The 27,831-nt window shown below is 34.5% G+C and overlaps 1 protein-coding gene across 3 annotated transcripts in view; it reads right to left on the reverse strand.

The window, feature by feature from the left end:
• Rab40 (RAS oncogene family member Rab40) overlaps positions 1 to 27,831 on the reverse strand; it is an 86,511-nt gene that overhangs the window by 36,515 nt on the left and 22,165 nt on the right. For all 3 annotated transcript variants that reach the window (XM_065507122.1, XM_065507125.1, XM_065507124.1), the window contains exons 2-3: positions 17,585 to 17,720; positions 17,329 to 17,522 (exon numbers count right to left, since the gene is read on the reverse strand). In XM_065507122.1, the coding sequence (XP_065363194.1) occupies positions 17,329 to 17,522; positions 17,585 to 17,720 (330 nt within the window). The remainder of the gene's footprint in view (positions 1 to 17,328; positions 17,523 to 17,584; positions 17,721 to 27,831) is intronic.

The raw sequence follows: 27,831 nt of genomic DNA on the forward strand, positions 1-27,831 counted from the left end.
TTTTTCGGGAAATTTTCATCGGGAATATATTTATAAATTTTCTTCTTAAAATTACAATATTCAGATTCGTTGTGATGGCCAATTTTTTTAAGGATTGCAAGAATCATTACTTTTGAAATAACCGAATTATTTTCACTCATTAAGAAGAATCAAATTCAAATTTTATGTTCTTAAATGAATTATTAAGGTGCCTAACATTGCAACTTCTAAGGATATTTATATTTAGAGTAAATAATAACAATAATAGTGGTTTATTATATACAATATGATTAGAAAAATGTCTATTTCGAAATTAACTACTCATGCTTTACAGATTTAACATAGTGTAAATTCTTAATTTTTTTAATAAAACACTAGAATTTTTTGATACCGATTAAAACTAGAGTGTGACAATAAAGGGAAGGTAAGAAGTCCGAGAAATTAGGAACCCCAGTTTAGTCCGTCAAATATATTAGGGTGTGTCGATTTAGCAATCGATATTGTGCCATCGATAGCTTTTGGCATGAGGAAAAAAATTCCACTACTACATACCAAACAAATCATTTTTCTCAACTTTTATTTTTAAGTTTTTTTTAGATGTAAAAAATCGGCAGTTTTTCCAAAAAAAATTTTAGTAGTAAGTAAATTTTAAGTAATAAATAATATGGATATTTTTGTAGAAAATTTATATTTAGCTGGACAAATTGAATTTTAGCTTGAAACTGGACAAGCATCAAAAAAGCTGGACAATCCAGCCAAGTCCAGCCCGGCTGGCAACCCTAATTACAACTGTTCAATTATTGTAAATTATTAACTTTAAACGAAATAAACGAAAAGAAGAATTATTATCTCGATCAACCCCCAAACCCGAAGGTACGTTTTTTATAAAATCGCCACAATAAATTATTTGAACTAATATCCCTTTTGTTTTCTTTAAACTCAACTAAAATATTTTGTTTATTTTTCCCCACTCATCCACAACAATAGCACATCAGTATTTTTTATTTTCAAAAGATTTTCTTATCTCTCCAGTCAATCGATTTACTTGCTCAATGGTTCAATTTTGCTCACGAAAACCATATTGATGAACTGGGAAAACATTTCGGTTATTTAGGTATGGTATAATTTTACATTGTAATACTTTCTCAAATTACTTTGATAAGCAGGGCAGTAGAATTATAGGTCTGTATGAAGATGGCATTGTTAAATCATTTTCTGGCTTAGGTATCATAATCTGAGCAATTTTCCAATTTGTTGGAAAGACGCCTAGTCTTATGATCGCAGAAAACAGTACAGATAGCACGATTATAGCTATATTAGGAAGATTTTTAATCATGGATGGTGTAATTTTGTTATAACCCAGAGATTTTTTTGTATTTATGTTATGTTTGATGACCTTTCGAACGTCCTCAGGGCTCACTCTGATTTGATCATACTCTGTCTCATAAACAGGAGGATCATCCAATACAAAATCATTGTTGGGTGGGTTTGGCTTGAACACGTTACTCAGATGCTCGGCAAAAGTTAATGCTTTGTCATTAGCATTTCTTGCCCAATTACCATCGGCTTTTCTCAACGGACTTTTTCCATCTAACGGTGGTTTGATGTTACGTGTGGCTTTCCAAAGAGAAAAGTTCGTGTATTTAGTATTCGTCAAACTCTCGATGTATCTTCTATTTCTGCAATCCTCCTCTAAGCAAAGGGCTCTCTTCAGTCTTCTAGTAGCGATGGACAGCCTCTGCTTTGCAGAAGGTGGTCTATTTTGTTGCCCCTCTCTTCTAAGCTTTCTCTTTTCGAGAAGTAATCGTTCAATATCAGAATTGGAAATAAGCATTTTTGGCTTTTTAGAGATTTTGGTCTTTGAATGATCCAGACCCGAAGCAATTAATGACGTGAAGTCACTGACGCATTCGTTTATCTCTCCCTCACACTGTGTGTGGATATGGCTACTGATGAACTTCTTATATTTAAGCCAGTTTGTTTTGTAAAGCGGAATATTTGCTGGAGATTTATAAATATTTTTTTTATAATAGGTGTCTATTATGGGCGAATGGTTGGAAGATAAGTCAAAAGATATTTCCGTAGATATTGAATTTCGATCTACATTTCTGGATATGGCAAAGTATATAAGGTCAAGAATTTTTCTAGGATCAGTAGGCCAGTATGTTGGTTGACCAGGGGATACGACATCCAGGCTATTTTTACTGTCAACTAGAGCTTTGTAAAGCCGTCTTTCTCTAGGGTTAATTATCCTTGAACCCCAGTATGTGTGTTTCGCATTGTAATCACCACATGCCAGGAAACGATCTCCTATAGTTTCAAAGAATTCTTCAAACTTGTCCTTAGTCATCGGGAATCGTGGATTACAATATATTGAACTCACTGTCAAACTTAATAAACAATTCAATCTAATGGAAGTTGCTTGCATATATTCTTTTGAAAATTCATCTAGGGTATGTTTTAAACGGTTCTTAATTAAGATACCAGTACCATTATGAGCGTTACCGTCGGGATGATTTGTGTTGTGGAATGAAAATCCTGGGATATTAAAGTTGTATCTATTTGTAAGGTGCTTCTCAGAAATTAACATCACATCGATGTCTTTATCCATCATAAAATTATAAACCTCAAGTTTATGTTGGTTCAAACCGTTTGCATTCCAAAAACAAACTTTCAAGAAACTCATTTTTTAGAAAGGAGGATTTGAATCATTTGATTCTGTGCTCTCAAAAGCTCTTGTATTGTGGTTTGCATGTTTGACATTATGTTAGTCATGTTTTGATTAAGAGAGGTAATATTTTGTGTAAGCGCTTGTAGCAGGTTTTCTATCCCTCCCGTTTTTTTGGGGTATATTAGGCTGATTATTTATAGACTTCAAAACTCCAGCGTAGAAACTGGTTCCAGATTTAACTGTATTTAATTGTGGGAAGCCATCATTCATTGATGTGGAGTTATTATTTTCATTATTATTATGGGCTACTGATTTTGCTGGTTTAGGATCGACGTTATTCGCCGATGGTACAAAAATTCTCTCTTTAGTTGTCGCCTCTCTCTCTCTCCCTTTTTAATAATTCTGTTGTTAATAAACTTAGAAAAGAACTGCCATTTTATTCAATTTCATATACATATTTCATTACATGTGACAGTGATGTAAACTTACTGACTACTTTGTATAAATAGGTTATTCAAGTACATACATATTCACAATATTCCACCTGAATAAATTATTTATACAATTTATAATATTTTTTTTTTGTTCAGTATCTTTTTTTCTTTATTGAATCTTTCTTTTTAGAAATTTACAATAAGTATTCGAATCTTAACCTAAACTAAAACTAAAGTTGTTATTGCCGCTGCAATGTCTAACATGAGTGCTCGTTAAATGATTATCTGGCCAGATCCAGTGTTTCCAATCGCCTCAGTCGTCTATGACCCTCAAATGACAGCAACTCCCTGGCAAGGGGGTTTGGATGATCCATTAGTTTTGAAATGTACAACTTTCTCGTCTTAAAGTAAATGTAACGTGAATACATTTTGTTGTATTGACCTTAATTTTCCATTTGTCCAGCCATTTTTCCAAATGGAGTTGTTCAGAAGCTATTACGGGGTTTTCATTTGTACTTAAAAAAGCAGTATCATTCGCAAATGTAGATGTGTGAGTCAGTGCGCTCGTAGGCATATCTGCAGTATATAAAATATATAGGAACGGCCCTAGAATACTTCCCTGTGGTACACCAGCGGATATTTTTCGACGTGTTGAGATCACATCCTTTGATCTGATTTGGAAAGATCTTTTTTGTATGTAATTTTTAAGCAGTTTATGTACGTTCGCAGGTAGTAATCTAGTAATTTTGTGTATTAGTCCATCGTGCCAGACTTTATCGAAGGCTTGAGATATGTCAATAAATAATGCGGAACAATACTGCTTGCTCTCGAAGGTTATCCGAATAAGTGTAGTTATCACATGTACCTGTTCGATAGTACTATGTTTCCTTCTGAAACCAAATTGATGGTCAGGAATAATGCAATTTTCGTCAAGGTGCACTATAAGTCTCTCAAGTAACAACTTTTCAAAAAGTTTTGAGAATATTGACAATATGCTAATGGGACGGTATGATGTCACTTGAGTGACATCTTTTCCCGGTTTCGGTATCATAACTATATCAGATATTTTCCATGAGGATAGGAAATATCCAATACGTAGTATTGAGTTAAATATGAACAAAATAATTCTCAATGCTGAGTTGGGCAGATTACTTATCATCGTGGTAGTAATTTTATCTATACCAGGTGATTTTCCAGCCTTAAGACCTTTGATCGTCGTCCTCTTTAAGTTGTCGCTGATGCTTCTTTTTTCATTCTATATTTTTTTAACAGAACTTTAAACTGGTTATTTTCTTTAACATAACATTCTTAATTCTGCATTAACTCTTGAATCAGTCGTGTTGCTTCATTTCATTTTCGTGTAAATCAAAATTATAAAGACATTTTAATCAAATGACCGACAGCAGATTTAAAAAATAATAAAAAAATAATAAAATAAAAACAAGTAAGAGATCTATATTCGGCTGTGCCGAATCTTATATGTATACCCTTCACCAAATTATACTTAAAAATTTTAAATATTTTTAGGTAAACAAAATTACATTTTTTTTAGTTGTTTTTTTCATTTTTTGGAAAAAAAATTTTCGATTGTAATTTTAAATTTTTTTTTTAAATTTAAAATTTTTTTTCCCGATTTTCACCCATTGTAGGTCCAACTTACTATGGTCTTATATACGTCGTTGCAAATGTCTTTGAAATATCTATCATTAGATATCCATATTGTCTATATTAATGTCTTAGTAATCCAGATATAGGTCAAAAAATCGAGGTTGTCTTGGTTTTTTCCTCATATCTCAGCCATTTGTGGACCGATTTTGCTGATTTTAAATAGCAAAATTCTCGAAAGCATGTCTGACAGAATTATTGAAGATTTGGATCCCGAAGATATCTGGGGTCTTCAGAAAACTGATTTCAACAGACAGACGGACAGACAGACAGACGGACATGGCTTAATCGAATCCGCTATCTATAAGGATCCAGAATATATATACTTTATAGGGTCGGAAATGAAAAATTTAGAAATTACAAACGGAATGACAAACTTATATATACCCTTCTCACGAAGGTGAAGGGTATAAAAACTGCCACAAGGACGGTCAACAATATACACACAGTTACTAAAGTATATGTACGATTGACATTTTGGGCCTTTTTTAAAAAATCTATATATTTAAAAATACAAGGCCTGACTAATTCATTCATTCACTCTCTCACTCATTCATTGCTTCATCAGTCATGAGTGAGTATGAATGTATATTATAATTATAGTCCTGAAAGTACCTCATGCTTCGTATTTGAAAACTTATATATAAGTGACATGACATTTTCATTAAAAATGTCATGTTTGGTATAGATAAAATTACTACCACGATGATAAGTAATCTGACCAACTCAGCACTGAGAATTATTTTGTTCATATTTAACTCAATACTACGTATTGGATATTTCCCATCCTCATGGAAAATATCTGATATAGTTATGATACCAAAACAGGGAAAATATGTCACTCAAGTGACATCATACCGTCCCATTAGCCTGTTGTCAATATTCTCAAAACTTTTTGACGAAAATTGCATTATTCCTGACCATCAATTTGGTTTCAGAAGGAAACATAGTACTATCGAACAGGTACATGGGATAACTACACTTATTCGGAAAACCTTCGAGAGCAAGCAGTATTATTCCGCATTATTTATTGACATATCTCAAGCCTTCGATAAAGTCTGGCACGATGGACTAATACAAAAAATTACTACATTACTACCTGCGAACGTACATAAACTGCATAAAAATTACATACAAAAAAGATCTTTCCAAATCAGATCAAAGGATGTGATCTCAACACGTCGAAAAATATCCGCTGGTGTACCACAGGGAAGTATTCTAGGGCCGTTCCAATATATTTTATATACTGCAGATTTGCCTACGAGCGCACTGACTCACACATCTACATTTGCGGATGATACCGCTTTTTTAAGTACACATGAAAACCCCGTATTAGCTTCTGAACAACTCCAGTCTCACATCGGCGATTTGGAAAAATGGCTGGACAAATGGAAAATTAAGGTCAATACAACAAAATGTAATCACGTTACATTTACTTTAAGACGAGAAAGTTGCCCTTCCATACAGATAAATAATATCAAAATCCCAGAACAGAGCCATGTGAAACGCAGTAACCGCATCTACCTGATGTATCTTAAGATTGTGTTTTGCTGCTAGGGCAAATAGAAAACGTAGCGATGTGTAACGCTCAACAGGCGCAAAGGTTTCCTCGTAGTCAATTCCCTTTTGTAGATTGCACCCCTTTACCACCAGCCTTGCCTTGTGACAGACTTCGTCGCCGTTTGCGTTGAACTTTGTTTTATACGCCCATTTGCATTTTATGGCCTTTTTTCCTTGCGATACACCAAGTATTGTTTGCTGTGAGCGATTTAATTTCGGAAATCATTGCCGCCATCCATAAATCCGCTTGCGATGGCAAGATATCATCATCAAAGGTTTCGGGGTCACCCTGTTGGCTACCACTCTCAGTTTTTGTAACACATAAATTGTACTTGCGCAAAGGTTTATTTGCAATACGTTCTGAACGACGCACTTTGGCTCATATATCAATTTCATCGGCCAAACTCCAACTTTTTGTTAACTCCGATTTCAAAAATGTTAATGCCATTCAATAGTAAACACATTGGAACTAAGGTAGCCAAAAAATTAGATAAAAATATTGTCAATTGTGTGCGTGGCATGCTGTTAAACTCAAATATTTTATGTCATTTTATAAAAAAATTTTGAAAATTTTATCAGAAGTAAATTGTCATTACTCGCAAACTATTATCGATAATTGAATTTTTTGTTATGTTGGTAAGATAATAGTCTTTAAGAAATGGTATGATTTGTTATTGTGCCGTTTACACCTGCTGTGTTATTAAATTTGTTCACAGGTACTATAATTTAGTCAAATTTGAATTTCAGTGGAATAAAAGTACTTAGGGTCAAAAGGGGTTAAACAAATTTTACTACCAGGAGAAAGGCCAAAGTGACCTCTTTAAGCCCATATATACTTGTTGACCTGTTTTGAGCTGTTTGTTGAACACTTTTTTCATTTGAATGAAATTACTCCCAAATTTGTTTTCTATTTTTATTTTACCTGTTTGAAGATATTCCGATAAAATTTGGTACATAAATTTTTTTTGGTCCGAGGACAAAGCCTATTGAAAGTGACTGAAATCGGCACACATACAAATGTTCTCCCGAAATTATACTTTATCGATCGTAAATGGTTAATTTATATAGGTATCTACACAAATTTTGCTCTAAATAAGTTTTATATAAACTGTATTAATGTCACCTAATTTTATGATGATCAGTCCATAATTTGTCATAGCTCCGATATAATGCCCTCTTCCGAAATTCTCTTTAACGAGCATAAATCTCTTAAAAATAAACACAAAATTCAACACAAATATATTCCATATAGACATAAATCACACGACCTAATTTCATGGCGATCAGTTCATAATTAGTCATAGCTCCGATATAATGCCCTCTTCCGAAATTCCCTTTAACGAGCATAAATCTCTTAAAAATGGTATAAACACAAAATTCAACAGAAATAACTTCCATATAGACATAAATCACACGACCTAATTTCATGGCGTTCGGTCCATAATTAGTCATAGCTCACATATAAGACCCACTTCCGAAAAAACGAGCATAAATCTCTTAAAAATGTTGGTATTAACACAAAATTCAACAGAAATAACTTCCATATAGACATTAATCACACGACCTAATTTCATGGCGATCGGTCCATAATTAGTCATAGCTCCCATATAATACCCTGTTCCGAAAATCATTCACGAAAATAAATTATAGTGGGTATTATATGGACGAGCTTGACCGAACATACTTCATTACTTGTTTTTATCTGCTTACAACTTTTTTATAAGTAAAGCTGATACAAAAAATAAAAAAATCCGCTTTTTCATACTAAATGCTATAAAAAATTAAAAGTTCAACTTTAACCTTAAATTGCTCAACAACTGCTGAACCGATTTTAATGAAATTAAAACTGGAGAAAAAAAGAAGTTATCTGTCCATCAAAAAAAAAATTCGAAAATATCTCTATCGGTGAAAAAGTTACAGAGTTTTGGCCGATGAAAAACGATAATGAGCCACTGTGCGACGAGGTGTATCTATGTATAACGTTTTCGACGTCATTGTATTGTTCATCGCTGCTGCTTTTTGTACCTTGTTATTTTTTTCGATGAAAACCACATTACAGCTGATAATGATGTTACGGGTAATTGGGTCTTGTAATCTGTAGGCCTTACTCTCGCTGCTATATCCCATTAAAATGCACTCTGTAGATTTCGCATTTAACTTGCTACGTTTCTGTTTTGGTATATGAACAAATGCTCTACTGCCGAACACACGTAAATGTTTCCAATTAGGTTTTCGGCCCGACCACATTTCCTCCGGACAGCTTTCGTTACCACAGCATGGTACGAGATTAATTAAATAAGCTGAAGACACTGCCGCTTCTGCCCAATACACTTCATCCAAGCCCGCGTCCAACAGCATACACCTTACTCGTTCCATTATTGTGCGATTGATACGTTCAGCTACGCAGTTTTGTTCCGGCGTATATGGTGCTGTTTTTTGATGTTGTATACCACAATCTGCCAGATATTTTTCAAATTGTTTTCCCGTGTACTCCGTACCATTATCGGTACGCAAAATTTTGATTTTTGCATCACACTGCTTCTCGCAAAGCATTTTGAACCGCTTGAACTCTTCAAAAACATCAGATTTGTGTTTTATTGGAACCACGAATACTTTGCGTGAGTAGTCATCGACAAAAGTTAAAAGAAAACGATATTCGGAAAAAGATGTTGTTCTGAGAGGACCCTTCACGTCCTAATGTACGATGTGTAACAATCCTGTTGCACGATGGCCCGGCTCCTTGAATTTGCATACCTTTTATGCAAACAACACATTTTTCGTGCATGACGTCACCATCACATTGTATGCCGCTCGATGCGCCTATTACCTTCTTCATATTATTGTCACAAATATGTGCAAGTCTTCTGTGCCACAATTCTAAATCATTAGACGCTATCAAGGCATTTTCGTTTTTGCTCACATTTACATCACAATTAGTGTTTGGGGTCCGGGAATTCCCGTAAAATTATAGCCGGGAATTCCTGGGAAATTTAATTTTTTTTCCCGGGAAAAACGGGAAATTTAAAATTAATTAAAAATACTTTAATACATTTAAATATAACATCTCTCTTTGATGAATGGCTTGTTCCAAATATTAGTGGAGGTTTTAAACCCCATTGAGGATACAGTAGAAGCATTAAGTCGACATTTTGCTATGACGAACATTCTTTATGAACAGCTGTTATCTAAAAATTCTACAATTTCTCAAAAAATGGTTCTTGCAATAAAAATTATAACAGCAGACTTACGTAAATTTCCTAATAACTTCACAACATAACACTGTGGTTCCAAATCACAATCTAGGTGGACAAAATTATGAAAATCGGTATCTTCAGAATTTGGAAAAAACTAAGTTTTTTCGGAAGCTGACAATCTGCTCTCCTCCAATACAAATGGGTTTTTCAATTGGACATTTCATTTTCTCGACAGAAGCACCAGAAGTTCAACAAATTTTGAATCATATTTTCGTTAATTTTTTTTTAATATTTTACTGCTTTACTAAATTAGATATATCTCAATTGTTTTACCATATAGAAATTCATACTTCAAAACATAGATAAACATTGATATAGGCTTTTATTAAGTGTATATCTTATATTTATGGGCCTCTCCATTTTCCAGTTATAGTCCTTTCAACTTGGGTCTCAAATATACTGATATTTTTTTTTTCTAAGAATGTTATATAGCTTGCCAAAAAAAAAGACCGTTGAAGCCCGTCCAATGACTATATGAATCATTTAAAGAAACTTCTGGGGAATGTATTTGTAAAAAAATTGTAGCCGCCAGCATCCGCCGAAATACTTTTTTTTAATTTTTACGGAATGGAATTTATTGATTTTTATATATCTAGACCCTACTGTAACTTGAAATATAGTAAATACAGATCTTTTTAAAAATTTGTTTTCATAAACACATGAAATTAGCTTTATTTGAAGCAAGTAGCAAAAAATTTTGATTGTCTTTATAATGCTTTATTAACGAGTTTTCTCGGCGTCTGGAAACTTTGCCACTAAAATAAGAAATCGCCAAATGGCTTACTGAATGCATTTTGAAAACAAAAAAATAATTCTATGAATAACACATAACATTATTTATATGAAATAATAGCGGTATTCACAATGTAGAGTACCTTCTCTAGTAAAGTAGCAAAAACAAAATATATTAGAACTACTTTTTTACTTATTACACTTTTTAAACTTTTTGTTTAGGAAATGAATTAAATTTTATTTTAAAATATATTTTATAAAAACAATATAATAAAAAATATGTGTAACAGAAAAATTAAAACAATGAAGCTAAAAACTGCATTACAAATGCAACTAAAGTATTGATCGACAGTGAATTATAAAGGTACATTCACGATTTATAAAATTTTGTGCCACTTAATTGCTCTTTTGCTCTATTAGGACAAGAGCTCTACATCATGAATATTTATTTATTATTCCATATATGTAATATAAAGCCTATAAGGCCAAAATAACAATATTACAAGGTAAATAAAAAATATGCCTTAGAATACTAATAAATACAAACTAATTCAGAAAATTCACAAATTTTAATTCACTATTTTTATTTTTGTATGGCTCCCCAGCCGTAATGCCAAAAAAAGTACAAAATAATTTGCATTGCAAAATGTAGTAAAAACCTAGACCCAAAATAACAAGTGGTAACTGAAATTGATAACACAGTGCAACAGTGAAAAAAACACACGATCATGACAGTATAGATTCGACTCTACTACCAAAGGGTAGTAAAGCCCTATACTCAGTTTGCCCATTTTGGTGACCGATTTTTTTTTATGGGCCCCCAAAGTTTCTGAAAATCAATGGGGCCTCTAAAAAAGGTGTCATCAGGTTTTGGTTAACAGCTAATTCAGACTTTGAGCTACGGCTTAACTTTATATGGCAATAATATAGCTAAGAGTCCGCCAAATAAATTTTGTTAAAATTTGTTTCCAAAAAATAGCTTTTTCGTGCACTTTTGTTGAAAAAATATAGGAAGAAAATTTTTTTTTTTTACTTTTTTTAGAATAACTTCCAGGGACTCCTAATTTTTCAATAACAATATCTCGCAAAGTTGTAGCTACGGTAAATTTGAATAACTCTCGTGAACATATCAAAGCAATCCGAACATACCTAGGTATTCTAAATAGCTGTCAAAAATCACTTTGTAGCTTAAAATTTGTAGTTTTTTACTAATTTTTGACTCTAAAACAATAATTTTTTGTTAAAAATGTATGTTCGAGTGTATACTTCTCTATTGTGCTGGAATAACGAAGAATGGGCAAATCATTATCGGTATGATCCGGCCGCATAACTTTATCCAATCTTGATCATGCAAGACCGGCTTGATGCAAGATATGAAAAAACTTTAAAATTTTTGAAAGTGGGCAAGGTTTGTGGAACTTCTGAAGTGTAAATATAAGCTTTTTATATAAGTTTTTGATATCGGTGGAAACCTTATGACTTAAAGATTGACATTTTAGTGAAATGAATAATTTTGTGACGTCATTTACCTTAAAAACTAATAATATTTTAAAATGGTGATTTTCCATCAAGAAAAATAAAAACTTTGAATTAATGTAAAATTTGAACAGTTACAGACATCACAATAAAATTTGGAAGTAATATAGACCTAAATATTCGTAAGTCAATGGCATCACTAATGTTGCCATTCTTTGTTTTTAAACACCGAAATTCCTAAAACGGCGAAAATTTGTTCCAAAAACTAAGTTTTTTTTAGAAAATAGCCCACTTTGACGTTATTTACAGCATGATAGTAAAAACGTTCTGTATGTATATAAACAACATATGGGGCTATACAAATGTGATGAGCTTTTGAGGGTCGGTGTTTTGCGTTTTTAGAATTTTTTACTCAAACCTAATTTTTTTTTTTTCAAAATTGCCCAAGTTTGGATAGGGCTGGGGGGTACAATGTCCGCTTAAGTTAGTCAAATTTTACCTTATATGTTTTTGCATTAAGTTCTCTTTCCAGATCATAAAAAAATTTATATAGTCCCGAAGAAAATTAGTTTTTTATAAAAGAAAAAATATGGGGACTTTTTTGGGAAAAAACTTAAAAAACACACGCATACAAAGTTGAAATATATAAAAAGATGCTTCAACTTTGGATGCGTGTAACTTTTTATAGGGACGAAATAATTGTTATCAGATTTGTTTTATTTTCTTTAGAATTTTATCGCAAATATACGTCATATATAAAAAAACAAATTTCGACCTTTCGTAGGCCCATCAAATTTAAAATACGAAAAAAAGATCGGGCAAAATTTAAAAAAATATTAAACCCAAATATCTCTTGAACTAAAAGAGATAACTACAGATAAAATCATATTTTTTGTAGACCTTCTCAAGGTCTATCTATATTTGAAATTGCAGCTCATTCGAATCATAAATGACTTTTTGGCAATTTTTTTATAAATGTGTGACATTGAAGGTCCACCCACTGATCCCCATTCCGAACACCTCAGCCGAGTAAATAATACAGCACAACATAGAAGTGTGGACTTGATAATACTATTTTTACAAAAAAATCTTTGTTTTAGCGTCAAAAAATAGGAAAAACGAAAATTGTTAAGGTACAAAGTGATCTTTATGTGCTATGTAGAGTGACTAGACACATTCAGAATGCATTGATATGTTCACAAGAGTTATTCAAATTTACCGTAGCTACAACTTTGCGAGATATTGTTATTGAAAAATTAGGAGTCCCTGGAAGTAATTCTAAAAAAAGTAAAAAAAAAAATTTTCTTCCTATATTTTTTAAACAAAAGTGCACGAAAAAGCTATTTGTTGGAAACAAATTTTAACAAAATTTATTTGGCGGACTCTTAGCTATATTATTGCCATATAAAGTTAAGCCGTAGCACAAAGTCTGAATTAGCTGTTAACCAAAACCTGATGGCACCTTTTTTAGAGGCCCCACTGATTTTCAGAAACTTTGGGGGCCCATAAAAAAAAATCGGTCACCAAAATGGGCAAACTGAGTATAGGGTTGTACTACCATTTGGTAGTAGAGTCGAACCTATACTGTCATGATCTTGTGTTTTTCCAAAAGTCTCCATTTGTTGCATAGTGTAATTCAAACAAACAGTTAATACCTAATAACATATTGCCACAAAATTAGGATATGTATTTACATATATTTATAAAAGTTTTGACCAATACGCCTATAAATCATTAAGGTACTTGAATTCAATAAGTAAGAAATAAGTTTCAATCTGAAAGCATTGTTAGAATGTGAGAAAATACGTAATTCAATTGGTAAGTAGTTCCAACATCGAGCTATTCTTATCAAAAACGATCTTTCAAATATTGAGCATAATATCCTGGGGATCCGAATCTGAGGATTTCTAGATGATCGAGTAAAAACAAAAGACCTATATAACGGCAAAGGCATACCCAATCTCATCAGTTTGTAGAATGAAATCATGCAACGAAGCTTAATAAAATTTGGAAAAGAACATCCCAAAAATCTAGCAACATATTCAGATATATATTCGCGCCTTTTAACCCCATACACAAAGCGTACAATCGTATTAACAATACGATTCAATTTAGCTATATTACCAGCAATCGTACCAGTTATGACCTCTAATATACTCCGGCAAAAATACGTATGTACAAAAAAGTCTCCGTAAGGTAAACAAAATCTTTCCGTTCAATATATTAATGTGGGATACAAAATCAAGTTTGCTGTCCAACATAATCCCAAGGTACCGAAACTGATTCACTATGTCAATCCTCAAACCTGCTATTGAAATATTTAAGCCATAATTAAATCTATTAAAATGATTAAAAATTATCGCCTTAGTCTTTGAGCTATTAATAGACAGGGAGTTCAATGAAGCCCACTCAGAAACAGACTGCAGGCTAAAGTTAATACTGCCTTCCAAAACATCAACAAAGTCATAATCACAGTCAAAAAGTAAGGCAACATCATCTGCATACAAATAAGTCCTACATACACAAGGTTCAACAACACTAGGCAGGTCATTAATAAAAAGAATAAATAAAAGAGGACCTAGGATCGAACCCTGCGGAACTCCCGATGCAAGACGAAACAAAAACGAATTCACATTATTCAATGTCACAAACTGCGATCTTCCAGTCAAATAAGAATAAACAAGTTTGCAGGCAGATTTCGAAAAGTTGAATTCACCACGAAGCTTGTGTACAGACTTAGAGTGATCAACAGAGTTGAATGCCTTAGAAATGTCCAGCGAGACAAGAACAGTCATCCTATTATAATTAATGATATTCCTAATTGCATCAGTCATACTCAGTAGAAGTGATGCAGTGTTGTGTCCTTTACGATATGCAAATTGTGACTCATATAAACTGATCCTAAACGACTCCAAAATCTGGTCCTTAATCAGAAGTTCAAAAATGTTCGAATTTTATTATGTTGATATTTTTTACTGGACAAAAAATGTCCAGTAAAAAATATCATGTTCTCTATCTATGAACTGTCACTTTTAACACTTTCTTGCTCTCTCGTTACAAGTTTTTAAAAGTAAACGAACGGAATCCCGTAACTTCCAGTGATAATTTGTACAAATTATCAAGTACGCGAACACAACTAATATCAACATAAAAAATATGTTAAAAACATATTGTTGCAAATGTAAACAAAACAAAAAAGTTGAAAATTAACACAATTTACAAGTCTTGCAAAGAAAAAAAGTAAAATAACACAAAACAAAATTTTTAAATTGATTTATAATAAAATACAACTTATTTTTACAATTTGTTGTTCGCGTACTTTTTTATATATTTTTTAGATTGAGAGTAAATGTATTTTTACTCTCTAAATTAAAGTTACTGGATAATTTTTACTGGAAAGTACGCGAGCACACTTATTATTGGCAGCTACCACATGTTTATCATTTATTTTCCTTGAATTTCACAAAATATCATTCGTATTCGTCATGTGCGACTAGAGATGCTAATCGGGACTGATTATTGAAAATCCCGTGGATCGGGATTTGGTAAAGGATTTTCGGGAAATCTAAAATCCCGAAAATTATAAGAAAGAAACGTACATAATTATGTCTTTACAATTGAAAGTAAATTTTTTATTTAGCCATTCTGGAACGAATTTTGTTTCCGGCTGCTGCCGAAAAACATCTTTCATATTGGCAAAACTGTTTGCAAATACTTATAACAAATCTGCAAGTATTTTCCTCTTGTTCCTTCAGAAATAAAGTGATCTATTTCTTTTGTAAGTTGCAAATCTACATTATAACTTGGTTTCGTTATTGCCTTTGAGCAATCGAAATATTTTCATTTTGTTCGAGCTTATCACCTGAGATAAAATCAATTTCGTTTGAAGAGGATTTAAATTGAGTTTTGTTAGATAACTTACAAAAAAAATGTGAAGAATTGATTTTCCAGAGCCCCACTCTAGGAAAACCAAAAATACAGCTTTCGTTTATTAACTATGTTGTAGCAGGAGTTGAGCTTAACAACTTTGCTGAACATCACTTTGCGATATTCGGGCATGTAGAATGTCAAAATGCATAAAAAGGCACACAAAAATTACAATTTCCAGTTTGTTGAACTTTCAGCGACATCATGATCATTTGACTTACGTATTCTTGTACTGAATCGAAATCAGATAACTTAAACTGAACCAAACGCTTAAGAAGTTCCACCTTTCTGGTCAGACCTGTATCCTCATAGGCATTCAACAGTGCGTCCCATGCTTCTTTTGCGGTGTTCGCCGTCGCTATATGAACAAAATTAGTAATAGTAATTTCAGCAAGTGCACGTTCGTTTTTTTCCACATCGTTGGGAGTAGGAGTTTCTGTGAGACCCACTGTCACCATTTGCCAACAGCCCTTCAGTACCAAATATGACTTGGCATGGCGTTTCCAAACATCGAAGTTTTCTCGCCCATGTAATTTGTCAAATGGAATAGACAAATTATTTAAAGCCATCGTTGGTAATTGAACTTAAGTAAAATCACAAACAACAAAAAAATTCTTAATTTTTATCCTTGAAATTACTTAAAAGTTCTTTCTATTTTTCGCGTATCATGCGGCCCATAACCTGTTGTTAATAAACTTAGAAAAGAACTGCCATTGTATTCAATTTCATATACATATTTCATTACATGTGACAGTGATGTAAACTTACTGACTTTGTATAAATAGGTCATTCAAGTACATACATATTCACAATAAATTCTTTGTAAACTGGGTATCCTCGATAATTCGCCGTATGGTCGCCACCACAGTTTCCACATTTCTTTTTGAGACCCTTTTGAATAATATTACATTGTGATGAAGAATGAAAGTCTCCGCATGCAACACATACCGTACGTAAGGTACAGTAATTTCTCGTATGTCCAAACTCTTGACAATTGCCACAATGTACAGGTCGGTTTCGCTTGAGAGGTTCCTTTACATGTTTGATCCAGGTGTTGTTGTTGTATTTAACACAGACGTACTGTTCTTAATATTGGAATTTTTTGTATTTTCCTTTGTGCTATATTCTATACAATAAATTTTCGGTGATATTGATTGTGTATTATTTGCATCATATAATTGAAGAGCGGGGGAACAAGAGCGAGCTCTCTCAATTGGTTTGGCGGTTAAATAATGTTTGTTGTAATTGCGATCAGTTATATTTTTTTGATCACTCTCCCCACTGAGAAATATGTATTCATTTCTACCATTTAAACTGAGCCTAGCAGTCTCATCATGAGAACTCATATACACTTTCTTATAATTTAAGTAAATTATTGAAAACAAGACAAAATTTAAGAATTTTTTGCAATATTTTTTGTTTTTTTATTTGCACTGTTAATGGTGCACAATTGGTTTATTTTTAAATTTTTAACACTTTTTAACTCAATCTCGACAAAAGTACGGAGCGAGTTAAAAACACGTCTGTCTCTTAAGAAGAAAAGAATGAAGTATATGTATATGTTTTTTAAATAAAAAAATCAGACAATGACAAAAATGCTTCTGCTTTGTGTAATTTTAATTTTATTTACCTCTTCTACTTCCTTCAGCCATCTATCAATTCCATCAAAACTCCACTTATTAGTTATGTCGTAAACTAGTATTATTCCCTGTGCGCCTCTGGAGTAAGATCGTATTATAGTACAAAATCGCCCCTGGCCAGATGTGTCCCACAACTGTAGTTTTACTCTTTTGCCTTCCAGAAGTATCGTTGTTGTTTTGTAGGCTAGTAAAAATATAATTTTAAAAGTAAAATAGATACATGTGGTTAAAATTTTTAACTGGTACCATTTCCACTGCAAAACGGGCTCTCTGATGATGCATCTTCCAATCCTGACAAAATTTCATGTTTTCCAACATCACTATCTCCTACTAGTAATACTTTAAGCAAGTAATCATAGTCTTTCGTCATATTATTCATTGACTATACAATATAAGAAAACAATTATTAAGCAAGTTTTTTAATCAAAATAAGTTTTGCAAATAACAAACAAATTTGGACCATATTTAAACAATTAGTTAAAAGAAAAGTATTATAAACTTATAATTGTAATTTATTTTGCAAACTGAAACTGCATAAGTAACTACTAGTTACTAACTAGTACTTATTAAGTATAAGCATACATATATGTATATACTTCTCTAAGCCTGTTCCCGTTAACAATTTTATTTTGGTGTTTTGGAATAGTTGAATAGTTTATTTCATATAATTAAAATATATTTTTGCAAACAAAAAATAAATTTCCCCCAGCAATAAATTTCGGTGAATTTATCAATAAAAATTGGGAACTTAGCATAAAACAATTTTACTAAAATACTAATTTTGTATTCCCGAATAAATTTGCAGGTGCTTGTGTATCAAGACTAAACTGGCAACTCGCTTTATTTTGATTTTCTTGCGAAAACAATAAAGCAAGTTGTTTTATTTTTTTTCTTTACTCACTTACACACTACAGTTTGTGTCGGCAAGAAACTAACCAATTGTAGTAAGGAAATGTAAGAAAAGATAAAATCACGGTTTATTGTGTTGATGTTTTGTTAAAGCTTTGATATTTTTACAAATAAAACTTGAGTGTCTGTAATTCTCAATCGCTCTATAGTTTTATTTGTATAATATCTTTAGTTTTTCTATGATCTGGCCTAAGCAACCAGTGAAATGCGCATAGGAACTAGCTTATCCCCAACAATAAATTTCAGTGAATTTATCAATAAAAATTGGAAATTTAGCACAAAACAATTTTGTATTCCTTTTAACAAAAAATTTTAAAATTTAACATTTTCTCAAGATTTAAATTTAAAATCGATTATTTTTGGACTTTGAATCTTTTTTCATTTGATTTTTTTATTTAATTTTTAACGAAGCGGAGACTTTTATATAAAATCGGTCAACAACTAACTATAACAGATAAAAATAACACGCAAGCATGGTTTTTTATATGTCTGTAAAGTATGTACTTTAATAATCAATATATGGGGGATTAAAGTAAAAAATTTTATGTCTTGAGTTACAAAACACTCGCATCCCACTAAGCGACCAAAAAGGTCTTCAAGGAAAAGACATAAGCTTTTATTTGAGCAAAAATAAAAAAGGGCCTATTTTGAAAAAAAGTAACCAATGTTTTTGATTTTGCAAAAAAAGTCAATAATTGTACGTTTTGACTTAGGAAACATTTATTTTCATAGATATCTAACTCGCATCCGACTAAGCGATCATATACATTAGCCCAATAAAGTCTACATACAGGAATTCAAATGAAATTTCTTTCGTTGAAAGCTGTATTTGTAAGTTAAAAGTAGTGAAATATATTTGTTAAAAAAATAAATTCACACTAAAAAAATTAAAACAACATCACTTAAGTCGGGTTTAGCAACATTTCCTATCACTTCCAAAATTTCACCGTCATTAAATTTTTTGATTCTGAGTCAAATAACGAACATTTTTTTTTGGTTTTTTTTTGGCTTTAATGTTCAAAATATTATGAAACTTAATAGTCCCACCCACCCAAAAGTAGGCGTGACCGAGAATAAATTTTTCGTTATTTTACTCAGAATCAATAACTCTAATAACTGTGAACTTTTGGGCGTTATTTTAATTTTTTTTTGCTAAAATCGACATAAGACATTTATTATTATATATCTCATAAAAAAAAACTAAAAAAACTGCTTTAAATTAAAGTAACATAATAATTTTTCCTGTATGTAGACTTTCTTGGGCTACTGTAGGTCTTCAAGCTTAGAAGCTTTCTTTTAAGAAAAAGAGGGTCCATTTTGAAAAAAAGTCAAAAAGTTTTTGATTTCAAAAAAAAAAAAATAAAAATTTTTTAATTTTTTTTTAAATATTTTTTTTCGAAAGATTGAAGAAATAGCTATCTAAACTATTTGGGACATATTTTACTAAGAATTATAGGTAATAAGTTACAGGGATGAAAAAAAACACATGTTCTAAATTCTTGATCGATCTTGTTGAAAAATAGTGTCTGAATTACTCTCCAATAGGTCTAATTGGTGCAAATTTCATCCCGATCGGAAGACATCGATTTTAAAAATTGGTTCACTTGACATGAGATCCCCCATATGTAAAAGAGTAACGTTACTGACTGACATCATCACACAGCCCAAACGGCGGAAGCTAGAATCGTTAAATGTTAAATTTTAAACGATCCACTAAGAAGGGAAATTCGAACGTTTAGGGGATAAATAAAGATACAAAATAAACATTAAATTGCATGATGGTTAGGTTAGGTTAGGAAGGGGTGTACATTGTGTGTACTTCCACTCGGAGACCTTGAGGTCCATTGTGATTCCCTTCAATAGAGATAGACAAAGATGATAGCCTTAGAGTAAGAAAAAAAGTCCAAAATTCCGTCTGTTAAAAAGAAGAAGAAAGAAAGGAAAGATAAGTCTTTTTACGGATTTGGACTTGCCGTAGAACGTCCCTTAAATAGCCACCCTATTCCCTTAATGAAACCCAGTATGTTGCTTAGTTTGCAGCCAGCAACACTACCAAGTTCGTCCAGAAATCTATTTCCTAGCCATCTAAGTCTGTGACCTTGTAGCATAGGGCAGTTGCACATAATGTGCTCTACTGTCTCTATCTCCTCTGCATCCCCACATACTCTACAGAAGTCCTGTGTGCCATTATCCCATTTACCCTTAAAGGCTCCAATTGAGCAATGACCGGTTATCACTCCTACTAGAATCCTGAGATTGTACCTATCCAACTCTATCAGTGTTCCTGTCGCGTTCGCATTCAGTCTTGGCCATAAGGCCCTGGACACTTTGCAATCTGTTCTACTGCACCAGGATTGATTCGTATAGTCCCGGAATCTTTCGTAGATTACCCTGTAGTAGTGACAAATGGGTGGTCTAACAGCCCGTTCCCTAGTGTCATGGTCAAGATCAGAACCATGTCTAGAAAGTTCATCTGCTACTTCATTACCCTGTATATCACAGTGCCCTGGTACCCAACACAATCTCACTGAGTAGTGTACCAATAGCTCCTCCAGAGCTCTCCTACAGTCCTCTACCAGGTTGGAGTGTACTAAATGACATTCCAAGGCCTTCAGTGCCGCCTGACTGTCTACATATATCGTCACTACAGCCCCCCTATTGATGTGTGTCCCTATCAACTCTGTGGCTTTCCAGATCGCGAAGATCTCTGCCTGGAAGACGCTACACTCGTTAGAGAGTCTATATGAGCGCTTGTACCAGAATCCATTTTGGAACCGTCTGTGAAAACTGCGCTCCCATCAAACAGTTGATCGGATCCAACCCACTTATCCCTAGTGGGGAATTCTATTGGGGGTGAAGCACCGAAGCTAAAGGTCGCGACCTTATAGTCAGAGATTCCAGATGGAATAATGCCCTGACCAATAAGACCTGCTTCATACAGTATCATAGTGTGTCCTATCCGCAAGGGTTTCACCAAGGAAGACTCTGATAGTCTGAGTAAGTTCCTTGCTGCCACACTCTCAACATATTTCTCAATGGGTAGTAGGTTCAGGATTATATCCAACGCCGCCTGCGGTGTGCTGCCTAAGGCACCTGTGATACCCAGACATGCACATCTTTGAGCCTTGTTGAGTATATCCCTGTAGCTACGTTTCCTCATTGCCTCCTACCACACTGTGCAGCCATAAGTAATAATAGGTCTAACAACAGAAGTGTAGATCCAATTAACCATACTAGGTCGCAAGCCCCAGTTCTTGCCAATTGAGTTCCTACATGTATAGTAGGCATTAAGGCCCCTTTTTAATCTTTCCTGCGTATTTATTTTCCATGACAGTTTATTGTCAAGGAAGGTTCCTAAATACTTGGCTCCCCTTGATAAACTCAGCTCAACGCCATCTAGTTTCGGCAATTTGAAGTTCTCTACCTTATACTTCCTAGTAAACAACACCAATTCTGTCTTTGATGGGTTTACACCCAGCCCGTTAGTCTTTGCCCAGGACGAGAGATCGCCAAGCGACTCCTGCATGATGTCACTGATAGTTGAGAGAAATTTTCCCTTAATCGGGATCACCACGTCATCCGCATAGGCGACTATCTTCCTACCCTTAGATTCGAAGGTCCTGAGAATAGGATTAACCGCCAGTAACCACAGAAGAGGAGAAAGAACTCCACCTTGTGGTGTACCTCTGGTAACCCGTCTTCTGATCACATCGTCCCCTAGGGTTGAGTTGATAATCCTGCTTTCCAGCATTAAGATTATCCAACTCACTAGGAAGTCCTTGACCCCAAGTTCTACTAACGAGTTCCTAATCCGCAGTTTATGACCTTGACTCCCTTAGCCCAGTCAGCACCTTTAAAGGATACGTCTTCAGAGCTACCATTATGGAAGGCCATCTCGTCCAGGAGTCTAGCCTCAAGCAGCTGCCATTGATCGGTACTGATCTTCCCATCCGGATCATTCCGATCAATTATCGCTGCCTGAAGATATACGTCCTGACTCAAGGACTTCTTAAGCTTCTTTGTTGACGAGGTAGGCTGGTCGTCACCGGATCTAGCCCTCTTAATGGTCTCCTTTTGGGTAACCTTAAGAGTGCTAGATGGGGTTACACCAGCATTCCCCGAAGCCTTGCTGCATCCTGGTGCCTTTGATGACGAGGTTTGGAGACCAACGGATCCGTTTCCCTTAATGTTACCCATACGGGCACCCTTAAGAGAATCGGCCGGAGGATTCTTTACTCCCTTCGCACCTGACACCTTTATGGGTGGCTTCTTGTTACTATGCACAGCTCTAGCCGAAGCACCGATTTGTAGGATGGTAGAAGAGCCCCCCTCCTTAGTTCTTACCGCACTGCTAGTGGTTGGAGCTGTCGACCTTATACCCTTTTGGGTGTCAGCCAGATCGACAGCAGCTACCACTTGCTGCTCAACAGGAGAAGACTCCCCCAAGAGTACACTTACAGGGCCGTAGATTCTTTCAAATCTAGCGACATCCTGTCTATGTTTCTTGAGAAGGTACTTCTCCTTTGCAGTTAATGATCCAGGATCTCTCTTTCCCATCTTTGCCAGAAAGGATAGAGATTTCCTAGTGCCATTTTTTGCCCTATCCTCTTTCGTTCGGCCTGGCTTATCAGTATCTCGTGGAGTGGTATTAGGCAACTCCTCCACGGCGACCTGCCGAACAAGATTGGCGACCTTAGCGCCTTGTGGATCAGATAACAGAATCAACTCCTCCAACCTCTGAGTGGCACTAGTTTCCCCAAAGGAGTCTTTCGACAGTCCCAAAAGACCATCCACATCTAGTTCACTCACCTGTCCTTCATGCTCCAGAATCCGAGCATGAACGTCTGTCAGGGTTAATTCACCTTCTAGGGTGCTGTCCGAAACCCCCCTTCCGATTCCTTAGTATCCCTAAAATCGGAAGTCTCCTTAGTTGTTGTAGTTTTTAAAATATTATTAGGATCAATTTTGTTCCCACGAGTAGGCACGTAAAACAACGGACCATCCACGCAGTGACGGCGTGCGTGGACTAGGCAACTACTTACAACAGCGTATTACCCTGACGCTGAGGGGAGCTGTTAGCGGCTAGTTTCTTTATACACTAACTAACCATCCAGGTCCTCGGCACTGCTACCACTCACCTTGACCTTAAAAGTGTATATTTTTCGTGACCCCCAGGTAAAACCTCTACTATACAAGTGGCGAACTCAAGCGTGGATATCACGCGACAGCTATGGGACACACTATCGCCCCAATATAAATTGCATGATACTCCACTTAAAAAATAGATGACATGTGTCTGGTGTATATTAAACAGTTTGGTACTTTTTTTAAAACATATTTTTTCTTGGGCACATTAACACTGATTTTAATCGATTGAAACATGTCTGTAGCTTAAAGAATTTTGGCAAAATGGAGTATTTTTAAATTTCAAACTCGAGGGTTGTTCAAGGAGGAAAAGGAACTTTTCTCCTATGGTACTTTTTAATATTTTAAATTATTTCACTTATCGACATTAAAGTTAGCTAATATATATCTGAAGTTAGAGTTAGGAATAGGGGATAATATTTAGGTACCAAAATGTGAGAACTGAACTATAGGTACTTTTTCTATATTCTAATGGTACTTTTTGAATTTTCTATAATAATGGACCCATAAATATGAAATTAAGCGTATATGGCCCTAAGTGAGTGAAAATTCAAGCGGATACTTCATGGTATTTTTTCTATATTCTAATGGTACTTTTTTGCTTTTTCTATAATAATGGACCTAGAAATATTATATTTTTCTATATTCTAATGGTACTTTTAGCTTTTTCTATAATAATGGACCTAGAAATATGAAATTAAGCGTATATGGTGCTATGTGAGTGAAAATTCAAGTGGCTGCTTTTTGGTACTTTTTCTATATATTTTCTTTTCTTTTTCTATATCTTCTAATCTTCTATATCTTCTTGAAATATGAAATTAAGCGTATATGGTCGTAAGTGAGTGAAAATTCATGTGGCTGCTTTTTGGTACTTTTTCTATATTCTAATGGCACTTTTTGATATTAGGCATATATGTATATAAAATAACAAATAGTTTTATAAATGACATGTTCAAGTAATTTAAACAATGGTCCTAAAGGTATTTATAGACGGCAATACTGAGTATTAACACTTTTAATATTTCAAATATTATTAAAATTATTCGGTATGTCAAGAAATCGTTTCGAAAAAACATTTATTATTTCACGATAGTATTATAAATATTTTATTTCTTTGTTGATTGATATTTTTCTACAAACTTTTTATTTTATATTTTCTTGACATTTTTGTTTGCTATATTTGTATTTATAAATACTTATCCGATACATAAACAAATTTTGAATACCGCCCGTAAATCAAAAAAATCATTCGTATTTTTTAAAAATCTAATACAAATTTAGTTTAGACGATGAAATTGTATTATGATACTTGAGTTTTTGACAAATGATAATACTCAGTATTGCCGTCTATAAATTCCTTAAGTGAAAATTCTAGGCTTTGGTACTTTTTCTTTATTCGAATTCCAATTAACCTAGAAACATGAAATAAAGCTTATTAGGCCAGAGTGAGTGGAAATTCACAAGAGGCTGTTTTTTGGTTCTTTTTTATTTTAAAGTTACTTTTTTGAATTTTCTATAACAATGAAATTAGAAACAAGAAAATTAAGCATTATGGCCCTAGGTTAGGTTAGGAAGGGGTGTACACTATGTGCACTTCCACTCGGAGACCTTGACGTCCATTGTGATTCCCTTCAATAGATATAAACAGTGAGGATAGATTTAGAATAAAAGAAGAGTCCAAACACCGCCTGTTAAAAAGAGAAAGAAAGAAATAGAGAAAGAGAGATCTTGTTAGGGATTTGGAATCGCCGTAGAAAGTCCCTTAAATAAGTTGCTCAGTTTGCAGCCAGCAACACTACCAAGTTCGTCCAGAAATCTATTTCCTAGCCACCTAAGTCTGTGACCCTGTAACCTAGGGCAGTTGCACATGATGTGCTCTACTGCCTCTAGCTTCTCTGCATCTCCACACACTATACAGAAGTCCTGTGTGCATTATCCCATTTACCCATAAAGGCTCCAATTGAGCAATGACCGGTTATCACTCCTACTAGAATCCTGAGATTATACCTATCCTGGAAGACGCTACACTCGTTAGAGAGTCTATATGAGCGCTTGATATTATTGTCGACCAAATAATCCCCGGCCCCTGTACCAGAGTCCATCTTGGATCCAACCCACTTATCCCTAATGGGGAACTCTACTGGGGCTGATGCACCGAAGTTGAAGGTCGCGACCTTATAGTCAGAGATTCCAGATGGAATAATGTCCTGACCAATAAGACCTGCCTCATACAGTATCCTGGTGTGACCTACCCGCAAGGATTTTACCAAAGAAGACTCTGATAGTCTGAGTAAGTTCCTTGCTGACACACTCTCAACATAGTTCTCAATGGGTGTAGGTTTAGGATTATATCCAAGGCCGCCTGCGGGGTGCTACCTAAGGCACCTGTGATGCCCAGACATGCACACCTTTGAGCTTTATTGAGTATAGCCCTGTAGCTACGTTTCATAATTGCCTCCCACCACACTGCGCAACCATAATAATAAGTACAACAGAAGTGTAGATCCAATTAACAATACTCGGTCGGCTCGATAGTAAGCACTAAGGCCCTTCTCTAATCTTTCATGCGTATTTATTTCCCATGACAATTTATTGTCAAGGAAGGTTCCGAAATACTTGGCTCCCCCTGATAAACTCAGCTTTATTTGTAACGTGCAGTTACAAAAGTCAATACATCAACATAACATAATTAATATTAATACAATATGTATTATTGTCAATAATTCCTAAACAGTTTATATGAATTCTAATTTGTTGTCAATAATTCCGAAACAGTATATGTGAATTCTAATATAAGACATCTAAGAAAACAGGAACAAGGGAAGCTATAATTGAAGTCCCGATCTACTTATACTTTGCGCCCGGGTATCAAGGCACAATTAGACGAGACCTAAATTCTTACTTCGTATTAACACCGCAGTTAAAATCCGTAGTTAGCCGACCGAGTTCATTAGCTAGTCATAGCCAATAAGTTGTAGTTAGCCGATGAGAGCTGAAGAATTTATCTCATCGGATTGCATCCATAGGCTGTATTTACGAATAATTAGTCGTTAGCCGACCGAGAGCCGAAGCATTTATCTCGTCAGATTGTACTCATTAGCTAGTCATAGCCAATAAGTTGTAGTTAGCCGATGAGAGCTGATGAATTTATCTCCTCGGATTGCATCCATAAGCTGTATTTACGAATAATTAGTCATTAGCCAATAAGTTGTAGTTAGCCGATGAGAGCTGAAGAATTTATCTCATCGAATTGCTTCCATAAGCTGTATTTACGAATAATTAGTCATTAGCCGACGAGAGCCGAAGCATTTATCTCGTCGGATTATACTCATTAGCTAGTCATAGCTAATAAGTTGTATTTAGCCGATGTTAGCTGAAGAATTTATCTCCTCGGATTGCATCCATAAGCTGTATTTACGAATAATTAGTCGTTAGCCGACCGAGACCCGAAGCATTTATCTCGTCGGATTGTACTCATTAGCTAGTCATAGCCAATAAGTTGTAGTTAGCCGATGAGAGCTGAAGCATTTATCTCCTCATAAGCTGTATTTACGAATAATTAGACGTTAGCCGACCGAGAGCCGAAGCTTTTATCTCGTCGGATTATACTCATTAGCTAGTCATAGCCAATAAGTTGTATTTAGCCGATGGGAGCTGAAGAATTTATATCCTCGGATTGCATCCATAAGCTGTATTTACGAATAATTAGTCGTTAGCCGACCGAGAGCCGAAGCATTTATCTCGTCGGATTGTACTCATTAGCAGTCATAGCCAATAAGTTGTAGTTAGCCGATGAGCGCTGAAGAATTTATCTCCTCGGATTGCATCCATAAGCTGTATTTACGAATAATTAGTCGTTAGCCGACCGAGAGCCGAAGCATTTATCTCGTCGGATTGTACTCATTAACTAGTATAGTCAATAAGTTGTAGTTAGCCGACGAGAGCTGAAGAATTTATCTCCTCGGATTGCATCCATAAGCTGTATTTACGAATAATTAGTCGTTAGCCGACCGAGACCCGAAGCATTTATCTCGTCAGATTGTACTCATTAGCTAGTTCATAGCCAATAAGTTGTAGTTAGCCGATGAGAGCTGATGAATTTATCTCCTCGGATTGCATCCATAAGCTGTATTTACGAATAATTAGTCATTAGCCAATAAGTTGTAGTTAGCCGATGAGAGCTGAAGAATTTATCTCATCGAATTGCTTCCATAAGCTGTATTTACGAATAATTAGTCATTAACTTCATTAGCTAGTCATAGCTAATAAGTTGTATTTAGCCGATGTGAGCTGAAGAATTTATCTCCTCGGATTGCATCCATAAGCTGTATTTACGAATAATTAGTCGTTAGCCGACCGAGAGCCGAAGCATTTATCTCGTCGGATTGTACTCATTAGCTAGTCATAGCCAGTAAGTTGTAGTTAGCCGATGAGAGCTG

This window comes from Calliphora vicina, chromosome 4 (genome assembly GCF_958450345.1).
Source record: "Calliphora vicina chromosome 4, idCalVici1.1, whole genome shotgun sequence".
Classification (NCBI taxonomy): Eukaryota; Metazoa; Arthropoda; class Insecta; order Diptera; family Calliphoridae; genus Calliphora; species Calliphora vicina.